Raw genomic sequence first — 10,922 nt, 5'->3', positions numbered from 1 at the left:
AGGGCAGATTTGATCTAGATGAATCTTGATATTAAAAATTGAAAACTCATTTACCGCCATCACCAGCTTATCTTTCATCAAAATTATTTAAAACAATTTAAAATCAATAAATGCATTATTCGGAATAACTTTGAGAAAATATCCAACTATTGAAAAATAAAGAATATAAATAAATAGCTTCTATTCACAATTTAATTTCAATTTACATCTCACATGTAGGTTTTTCAGCTAATAATTGAATAAATTGAACTATTTTCGCCTGTATAATTAACTGCTTTTTTCATTACAGTCTTATTTAAGAACTCAACTGGGTTTATTTTACATTATTACTAATTTACTTTATTTAAAATAAATAGTAAAAATAAATGAAGAAAGTTTAACACTTTCTTATATAAAAAAATTAACAAACTTACGACACAAATAAGATTATCTGCATATCTGCATCCTATATTTCTCGACTGTTTAGGTGATTGCAAATAATTCACTTGAAATCGATCTTATCGATATAACTAAGTAGTTTATCGAGATATATTTTCTACATTGTTAGGCGGATCTGAATTTTTTGACTGTCTACTAGGTTTCTATTTATAAACTATTTCACTCTGCAGTCATATTTTTTCTTAATAAATAATTATTGGTTTCTTTATTTCTTAATGTAACAGTGCTGTGCCTGTTTCATATTTTACGATGACCCGGCAGAAAAAATGAAACAAATTGGCTGTAATCACGATTTTTCTAGAAGAAGGTGGTGGATCGAAGTGCTTCGAAAAAATTTTAAACAAAATGCAATGAAAACGGCATTTGCGTGGGCGACTATGGACTATAGGCTTAAGGAGAAAATTAATGTTTTTCCAAGCACTTCGAAAATAACAGCATATTTTTCGCATGGCCATTTAACAAGCCCGAGTGAATGAAGAGTGAAAATTTACTGGTCACTTTTCACTTATTTTGGGTTTAGACGATTCACTACTGGCGGAAAAGGACACAAATTATGACAAAGTGAATGGGCTGATTCTACAATTATCCATAAATTTGCAATAAATGCTCGGAACGCTCAATGGTTTTATACTTAAAAGTAGATAAAATAATCACTGAATTTTGTACATAGCAGGAAAAACACAGAAAATGTATTTTTTTAGCAAGCAGATGCACAAACATACATAATTAATTTCAATTCTAGTTGCCATTTCATTCTATATTTTGTTTTGTGTTTTTATTCTTTATTGCATTTATCAATTGTATTTCAAGTGTGTAGTTGCAGATTTTTCCCATATATCTTGAGAATTTCCCAATAGTTTATCATTTTTGAAATACATAATTTGGAAAACTTCATTATAAACTAGAATTTGGTCCTACTGACTATATTGTTAGATTCATATTTAAAATATTCAAATTTGGCACCTTTTTGATAGAGGAACGGTTCCCGAATGTAAGTACATAAGGCCGTTTAGCGCTCACACAGCCGTCCATAAAGGACACCGAACACGCGAAAATAGCGTCGAATTCGTGCGTGGTGAGTCTGCCTGACAAGACCCAAAAACCCCTTTTTTCTAATAATATTTTGTCGAATCCTGTCTACACTATAGCGTGATTTTGTATATAAAATGTACATTTTTATGTACTGCGAATTATTTTAGATTTTGTATACGAAGACATTAACTGTTTTTGGGTAACGCATTATGTACTTATGCATACCAATTTTAACCAGTTTGATTAAATGCGACACAAAACTAGTGTAACTCTTAAATCATTCCGATAACTATTCTGATCTAACGGCAGATTTTTCTTTCTATTTCATGCTTTTCGTTTAAACAATTTTGCTCTTTATACTTCTAGTAGGTACTCTAGTTTAGCGTTCTATTATTATTCAGACTTAGATTTTTTACTAATCGAGGGTTTTACGATTCCGATCCTGGTTAAGTGGTCTGTTGTTGACGCAAAATCTAAAGCCCAAGCAAAAAAACCTAGCAATTGGCAACAACTTTTGAACTTGTGCATGTGAGCAAAGCCTTTGTCTAATGCACTTCTCCCCCACTTCTTACCCGGATCGAATCGATAAACTACCGGTTTTATGACTATATAAAGAAGTTCCACATAATTGAATTTATTGACTTATAAGCAAAAGATGTTGAAGATTTATTGCATTGCCTTCTTGGGGGTGTTCCCTTTAGTTTCCCTGGGATCACCTTTGATGGTTCCACTGGGTGACCGTTACTTTGTCTCCGAGTACAAAGTAAGTATACATTATTTTAAAATATGTATTTTTGAGAGTTTCAAACGTTTTCTGCCTAATCAGTTTATTCAAAAAATTAATATTTATTTGTACTTGCAGGCCTCGTTTGTTCATGCTTTAGCAGTATGTAAAATGATGGACATGGATTTGCTTAGCATCCAAAGTGAAGCTGAGAGCGAAAGCGTATATGATATAATGAATTCTGCAGGTTTAGCCGTTGTCGGCAGTAAGTTAGTCTTAAGACTAGGTCGTCTTAAATCTCATAACTGTATTTTGTAGGGTCATACTGGATGGGTGGAGCTCACCTAGACGTTGATACCTGGGTGTGGATAGATACGGGAAAACTTCTCACTTTTGTTAAATGGGGAGCAAATGAACCAAGCCTCCCTACCTCTGAAGATTACTGTCTTCAATTAGGGAAGGATAATGACGGCAGAAATCCTCGCTTTTGGCAATCCAGATTATGCTCAACTGAGAGCTATTATGTTTGTCAAGTGAAGGAAACTTAGATTTATGATACCGCATAAATAATCATGTTAAAACTAAATGCAGACGATTAAATATTCTTATTGTCCAATTAATATTTTTTTTTATTTTTTTTCGTTATTAACGTATTGAAAATACTGTTTAATTATTGCCTTCATTCAACCAAAAATGATGTTTTCACTTGATTAAACTGTTCAGACCCTAGATTTACTGACCGCCTTGATAAGTAATAAATTAAAAACTATTAAAAACAAACTTTGATAAAGAACGACTTCTAGACAGATACTACAATACGTTGAACAACGCTTTTTCTCTATGTGCAAAAAAAAAAAAAATAATAGTTCTAATAACAGTCGAAATCTTTCGGGTAATGATGGATATCTACTGGAATATGCTCCATACAAAATCTACTTTTGAGTTATTGCAATTGATGCCAAAAAATGATATCCAGCGGGCCTACAAATAGTAATTTCAACTGTAAACTCTCTTAGTCTAAATAAAATCTTCATTTCTGGGGCAAATACACATACAGAAGTTTTTTTGTTATTGTGGTACAAAGCTTTAACAGATGGCCTCTTACGATATTTAACAAAGTATACATACTTATATCTAATTAAAAAAAAACGATTTGTGCCAGTGTGGAATACTTTGAAATATATTTTTGATAACAATAATAATATCTGTAATAAGCGCATATGGTATATATATCGTGCTATTTTGTCTCGATTCTTTTGTGATTGCATTGATAATGTGATAATGTTAGTGAAAATAATTCACTTGAAATCGATCTTATCGATATAAATAAGCCCCTCATGTTTTAAAAATTGTTTTGTAGATTTTAGCTGTCTACTGTGTGCGGTTATTAGTTGAGTTTTCCTTTGTAAGGGCGTATCCAGGGCATGATCCCCCCTGATTTGAAAGCTGGATCCGCCGCTGCTTCTAATATCTATGAATAATCTGAAATAAAAAGCTTGAAATTTATCTGCAATTTTCAATAAAGCAGTAAATGATAGGTAAATAAAATATAAAATAATATATGACATCAATTTGACAAAAATTTACAGTGATCAGTACGAAAATTCATGATAGTTCTTATGTATTTGTTTTATTTCCTGTTTTAAGAACTGATAAATGTCTTTATACTATCTTGGAGTTATACAGATTAAAAATTCTTTTAAAATTTGCTCAAAATGAATCAGTCACTTATTTTGAAATTTTTTTTTATTCTTGTATACTTTTGGAGCAAATAATAATTTTCTGCCCATTATCTACTTTATGTTCAAGCTCTTTTTGTATTTCTACAATGTTTTTATTTTGATCACACTTTGAATGTTTTCTCTATTCATTGTTTCATGAATTTAATTGAATTTAATAATATCTCCTTTAGAGGTTTACGCCGACCAAAACCTTATCGGTTCAAAATCCATAACGAAATCCATAAGTAACGAAACAACTTAGATATTATCAATTTGCATTCGCTCTGGATTTCAAGTATGTAAACAAACTTTTCGCTTATAGCAATTTTCTCCCATTTGTTACAGACATGCAAAAAAAAACAAACCCTTTAAACAATATAAGATGATTATATCGCAGCAGACTTATAAAGAAACTTTAGAATTTGGTTTATTGTTTAAGAAAATATGTTCAAGTTTTATTATATTGCTCCAGTGTTCGATGAATTCCAGAGGCAATCTCAATGGGGTACGCATGAGCTCATTTGGTAGGACTTTATTTTCCAGCAGTATTTGTATTCCTGTTGTAAAGCTGCCTAGTTTCACATCCTCTAATTCGCACCCTCTACAGAAGAGCTGATGGGACATTCTGAAAAAGTGTCTTAGTTAGGGGGTGTAAACGTTTTTAGTTCTTCTAAACAGCCTGTCTTCCGATTGTGCACGATGTTAGAGCCGTAAGATGGTAGTATGAGTCTGCTTGTACAGGGTTTTTCTTCATTTTATATTGTCTTATTCTTCATATAACTTTTCTTTTTCGAGGATGCCATATACTATTACTACATATACGTCCTGTTCATTACGTCCCTGGGAGCAAAAAATATAACGTTTCTGGGACGACTCGCATGGGATCTGCATGAGATACTAGGGACGGCCTAGGGACATCTTACCAAGGACCATCCCATGCGGGAGAACGGGAATAATAATAGAACATCCCACGGACCATTCGTGTTAACTGGGATAATCCTTCTATTAAACAGGTGTCGTGAAGAGGGTAAGATTCTTGATGATTGGAGAAATGCAGGAGTGGTCCTTCTATACAAAAAGGGCGACTGTACAGACATTAACAACTACAAACCTGCCTGCTGTCCGCATTTTACAAAATGTGTTACGTGCAAATATTTTGCCGTAAACCTTTGAATATGTTTTGGACATCGGTGTGCGTTTTATAGTTGTTGTCAGGCAAAGGCGTTTTGTTTTTTTATCATAGAGTTAAAATTTTGATGTAAAATCCGAAAAGTAAAAATTTGGCCATTCTTATCGCGATGAAAAGATTGTTAAGCAGATAGCGTGGGATCACGTGTCCGTTAGGCAGAATTAATTTCGGAATCTTTTATTCCTGTGCCAACGGAAGGTTGGGGGGAAAATAATGTAGTGGGCGATTTTTGTTGGCGGGTGAGAAAATTACGCCGTGATCATTCGATCGAGTGGTCGATTTTTGAGAGTTCATACTGCAGTGGCCGAATTTTTAGAGTTTATACCGCATGGTCGGTTTTTGAGTATTTTATTTTTAGTATCAAAATACTCCTTGATGATCGCTTTCAGCCCGGGTAAAATTTTGATACACAGAAGCCGGATAGACGAATTTATGATGGCCGCCATGACTGCGTGTCACTGATTCAAAGTTCTTGCAACAATTCCTCAAAACCAGCTCTTTTGGTAATCTATCGAGGGTTTATCACCTTAAGAGGGAGCTATCGTGACTATTGGCTTTTGGGATCTTGATGTTGATCCTGCTTCTCCTGTTCTTTTGGTACAAGTTGTATGCTACTTGGAAGCGTACTGGGCGCCCAACTTTATGGTGAAAACAATTATCATATATAGTTTTTATTTTTTATCGTTTGTCCGATTTTCCAATTCATCTTTTTCCGTTTAATTTTTAGATTCATCCTTTATTGAGTTGTTGATTAGTTAATGACTTTATGCGTTCCATTGCATTTTCGTCCAATTTATTTTCTCCTTTAATTCTCATTCACAGTCGAGCCTAAGTAATTTCGGATAATATTTTGGTACTCCTTTATTGTGGATTTTTCTTTCTATTCTGTAACTGAACTGATCACTCCAGCTGGTCCCCCTCGGGATCCTTCGCCCTTCACCATCCATAGCATAAAAGTGTTTATTTTCTTTTATAAAGCCATAAATTTTTATCAGTCAAATACATTCAATTTTTTGTTCAATCTAATCGTTCTTTCGTTTTACAATTGTTAGTTCCTTTTTAGTTTTTGCTAGTTTTTTTTAAATACATCAGTTGTTCCGTTGAATTTGAATGTGCCTAATTTTGTGTTGTCCATTAAGCGTTCAAAGTCTTACTTGCTAGCCGCAAAATACTAGCTCTTGCTCTAACTCACGCCCGAGGTAATTACAATCTACTTAGAAATACAATTCATAACAATTGTTCATAAAAATTATAACGAACCGAATTTAGAAAAGGTTTCAGTACAACAAACCATATCCAAACTGTTCATATTCTTATCAAGAGATGTAAAGAGTATACGTTCCATGGTATCCATCGATTACCGTAAAGCGTTTGACACCGTGGAAACGCGGTTAGTATTGCGGACAATCAACGAGGCTAGAATTGATTTCAGATACTCAGATATCCTCGAATATACCTACGTACAATCATGCTATCCTACACATTAAGACACAAGAAGACCAAGTTACAGAAAATATCCCAGTTTGAAGAGGTGTACGCCAGGACGATGCGATTTCTAGCAAAATCGTTCCTCTTCGATTAGAGCATATCTTTAAAAACATATTATGGAAACAAAGAGAGGTTAGCATAGATAGAGAATACCAGAGACAAGGGATTATTACTTGTCTTTCGAGAGTACCTTAGCTAACTTAGATTCGCCAACGACATCGTATAGATAAGAACCGACGAAGATCAATTAGAACAAAAGATTCGGGAATTGCATCAGGCATCTATGGCTGTAGGTTTGGAAATAAACCTTGACAAAACGAAAGTATTGAGCCATAGTCGTATTGCGATGACTGTTAACAGTTTCGTTCTTGAGGTTGTTGAGAGGTACGTATATCTTGGACACACGATCATGCTCGGGGCAGAAAATCAAACTGCTCAAATCTCCAGACGAATCGGGTTGTCCTGGGCTGCATTCGGCAAGTTGGGGCATATACTTAAGGATATCTATATACCAAATATCCCCATTAGCCTCAAGCGTAAGGTCTACAATGTTTGCATACTTCCAGTTACCATAAACGGACTCGAGACTGCCACAATAACGAAAGGCAGTGCAAACCGTTTACCGGTTCTCCAGAGAGCAATGGAAAGACGGGTGCTAAACGTGAGGCTAAGAGATAAAATCACAAATCAGGAGATCAGGAGGAGAACACGAGTCAAGGATGCAGGGAAGCAAATTTCTAGAAACAAATGGCGATGGGCGGGCCATGTCGCGAGAGATGATGTAAAATGGACGAAAAAAGTAATGCAATGGAGACCCAGACAATCTAAGCGGAGCGTGGGACGACCGATCGGTCAGGAAGGCCAGATGGCATGACGATATCCAACGCCATGCCGGAAAGAGTTGGATACAGACAGGTCTGGACAGAAAAGCGTGGAGACAGATGGAAGAGACCTACATTCAGAAGTGGACGTGTATGGGCAGGCATTTTGAACAAAATATATACATAATAAAAAAAAAGCGTTTTGTTGAAGTGTGGAATATTTTGAAAGATATTTGCGATAACATCGTGAATAAGTGCATGTATTTAAACGTGCTATTCATGCACGATTCCTTTATGATAGCATTGATATTGTTAGTGAAAATAATTCACTTGAAATTGGTCTTATCGATATAAATGAGCACCTCTTAGAAACATGTTTTCTAAATTGTTTTGTAAATTTTAGCTGTCTGCTAGGTAACTCAACTAATTATAGAGTTTTTTTTTTAATATGAATAATCTGATATACAAAGCTTGAAATTTAATTCCAAGATTCAATAAAGCAATAGACAATCGAAAAATAAATGTAGAATAAGATGACATCAATTTGTCAAAAATTCGCAATGATTAGGACAAAAATGCATGATATATCTGAGAAAATTTCGCCATCGGTAATCATTTTGATTAATAGTTCTTATATATTTATTTTATTTGGTGTTTTAAGAACTCATAAATGTTTTTGCTCTCTTGGATTTATTGTCTCTTGGAGTAATTATTAAGTATTAATATACAGGGTGTCCCACAGGGAACCGCCGCGATCGATATCTGACAAATTGTAATTAGGAGAAATTTGACAATTGGACAGTGTGCCGAAGTCATTCGGGGCAAACCATCTAGAATATTTTCAAGATGGCCATACTTCCGGTTATATCGGAAGTAGGTATCAACTTGCTTATTTTAAATGGAACGTACCAGCTAAGAGGTCTTTGATTTCTACTCCAAATTCTAAATATATTTCATATACAATATCCAGTAGCCAAGTCTAACCGTTTTTGATATATTTGTAATTTTATGTAAAAATGACAGTTGCAGTCACTCGAATAATTATTCATTTTCCTATAAGGGAATTTGTCATACTTAGTTTGAGCCGCTTTTATTGTTCAACAGGACTTACTTTAATGGAAATTCGAAAACATTTTGAAAACTATTAATACAAAGTGTTAAAATAAATAAGTTTCAAAATTCAGTTGAGAAAACCGCCCAAAATCAATTTTTTCAAATAGAAACCCCAATTTTTGATGATTTTGTCATATGTCGATGACTATTCCAAAAGTGTTTAGTTTTCCAAATATTGCCAATTTACGGTTTTCATATGGCTATTTCACAGCACCTTCTTTTAAATACTGTCACTCTTAGTTGCCATGACGAAAGTGGCCATTTTTAATGCAATCAAATGCCAAAGGAATGCTGACATTTTGATACATAAGATTATTTAAACTTATTTAATATTTATGAAGAATGTGAGAGTGTGACTTATGAAGAAGCTGTATTCACATTCTTATCATGTTCTTGATATAACTTTATTTAAGTCCTGTTCAACAATAAAAGCGACTCAAATTAAGTATGACAAATTCTCTTTTAGGAAAAATTAATAATTATTTGAGTGGCTGGAACTGTCATTTTTTACATACAATTTCAAATATCTCAAAAACGGTTTGCCTTAGATATAGGATATTATACATGAAATACATTTAGCTTTTGGAGTAGAATTCAAAAATGTAATAATATACATATAGGGTGTTCGATTTAAAATAAGCAAGTTGATACGCACTTCCGGTATAACCAGAAGTGATGCCATCTTGAAAATATTTTAGGCGGCGTGCCCCCAATGAACTCGGCACACTGCCCAATTCTAAAATTTCTGCTAATTACAGTTTGCTAATACAGTTTAATTACCCTTTGACACCCTGAATTGATTTTTTTTGAAAACATTTCTTAATGGTCAAAATGAATCAGACACTAATTCTCAAGCATTTTTTACTGTCGTATACTTTTGGAGCAAATAACGATTTTCTGGCCATTATCTAGTTTCTGTTCAAGTCCTTTTTCCATATTTTTACAATTTGGTTTATCTATAATCTTTTTACTTTGATCCCACTTTGAATGTTTTCTCTATTCATTATTCATTGTTTAATGAATTTAATTCAGTTTAATGTCTGTACATTTACTTCGACCAAAAACTTTTATAGGTTCAAAATCCATAATCCAAATAATGTAACTTAGATTTTATCAATTTGCATTTGCTCTCGATTTTAAGTATGTAAACAAAGGTTTTGTTTATTGCAATTTTCTCCCACTTGTTGCAGAAATGAAAAAAAAATTAAAACACTTTAAACAAGATAAGACGATTATATCGCAACAGACTTATAACGAGACTTAATAGAATTTGGTTTACAACATCAACAACATATTTTTATTAATCGAAAAGGCATTGCGGTCTATCCGCCCAATTTAGTTTATTTTCTAAGGAAATATGTTCAAGTTTTATTATATTGCTCCATTGTTCGATTAATTCAAGACGAAATCTCAATGGGGTACGCATGAGCTGTTTTGATAGGACTTCATCACTTTCCATTAGTATTTGTATTCCTGTTGTATGGCTGCTTAGTTTCACATCCTCTAATTCACACCCTCTACAGAACTGCTAGTGGGACATTCTGAAAAAGTATTCTTTAGGGGGTGAAAACCTGGTGAGAACGTTTTTAGTTCTTCTACTCAGTCAGTCTGTCAGTCAGTTTGCACGATTTTATAGCCTTAAGATAATAATATAAGTCGATTTGTAGAGAGTTTTTCTTCATTGTCGTTCTTCTACTTAGTGGTCTGAACAAAAATTCTACTAAAGGAATAGGGCTGTCCGACGAAAAGTCAATATTAAGGTATCTACTTATCTTATCAGTAAGTCAGCCGTGCACTCATATATGGCTCTGATAGTTTAATTCTCAGCTAAGATGCATTTAAAGATACTGAACTTACAAGGGGACGTAACCTTTACAGAACTCTCAATCGATTTAACCAAGACACAGATACCAAGCGCAGATTGGTGCAAAATCGCATTGGGTTTTATAGTTTAGTTTGAACTCTTTTGTTTATCTGATGATCTTAACTGGCCAATCTTTCAATTGACTATTTTCTTGTAATTTTTTCTAATAGAATAATAATTGAGTTTTAGTGCTTTTAGTACTGGACATGCGATTTACGTCATTTCATTTTACTGTGTTCCACCGAAGGTTCAAATTCTAATGAATAGTGCCAATTAGAATAGGCACTTGATGTATGCATTGATGCAATATGCAATGATGCACACAGGGTGTCCGCAAAAGTAAAAAATTCTACTAAAGAGTCGTCCGCCATGCCATTTGAACATATTTATTTTCAGCTAAGTTTACAAACTTCTTACTGCTACTTATTCTACGGATTCTTAGTGCTAACATCGTTAGAGTGTCTAACACTCTATGTATCTTAAGATATATCATCATATGACTTAATCTAAGTTAACCTAACAAACCTAATCT

General features: G+C 33.7%; 1 protein-coding gene across 1 annotated transcript; it reads left to right on the top strand.

Moving 5' to 3' along the window:
* Window positions 1-2,083: 2,083 nt before the first annotated feature.
* On the top strand, window positions 2,084-2,814 carry LOC109536890 (perlucin). Its single transcript, XM_019903336.2, has 3 exons — window positions 2,084-2,233; window positions 2,333-2,459; window positions 2,513-2,814. Exons 1-3 carry the CDS (start codon window positions 2,126-2,128, stop codon window positions 2,740-2,742), a joined length of 465 nt encoding a protein of 154 aa, XP_019758895.2. The 5' UTR covers window positions 2,084-2,125; the 3' UTR covers window positions 2,743-2,814.
* The last annotated feature ends 8,108 nt before the right edge of the window (window positions 2,815-10,922 follow it).

Source organism: Dendroctonus ponderosae, unplaced genomic scaffold (genome assembly GCF_020466585.1).
Source record: "Dendroctonus ponderosae isolate FM_Combo_2020 unplaced genomic scaffold, Dpon_F_20191213v2 Dpon_F_20191213_2, whole genome shotgun sequence".
NCBI classification, from domain to species: Eukaryota; Metazoa; Arthropoda; class Insecta; order Coleoptera; family Curculionidae; genus Dendroctonus; species Dendroctonus ponderosae.
The sequence above is the reverse complement of the archived record's forward strand: the minus strand, read 5'-3'. Positions and strand labels throughout refer to the sequence as shown.

What these genes read in the sequence shown, in the direction of transcription:
- LOC109536890 (XM_019903336.2), top strand. Translation starts at nt 2,126, where the DNA reads ATGTTGAAGATTTATTGCATTGCCTTCTTGGGGGTGTTCCCTTTAGTT. An exon ending in ACTTTGTCTCCGAGTACAAA is followed by an intron (nt 2,234 to 2,332) that starts GTAAGTATACAT and finishes TTGTACTTGCAG; the next exon opens with GCCTCGTTTGTTCATGCTTT. An exon ending in AGGTTTAGCCGTTGTCGGCA is followed by an intron (nt 2,460 to 2,512) that starts GTAAGTTAGTCT and finishes TGTATTTTGTAG; the next exon opens with GGTCATACTGGATGGGTGGA.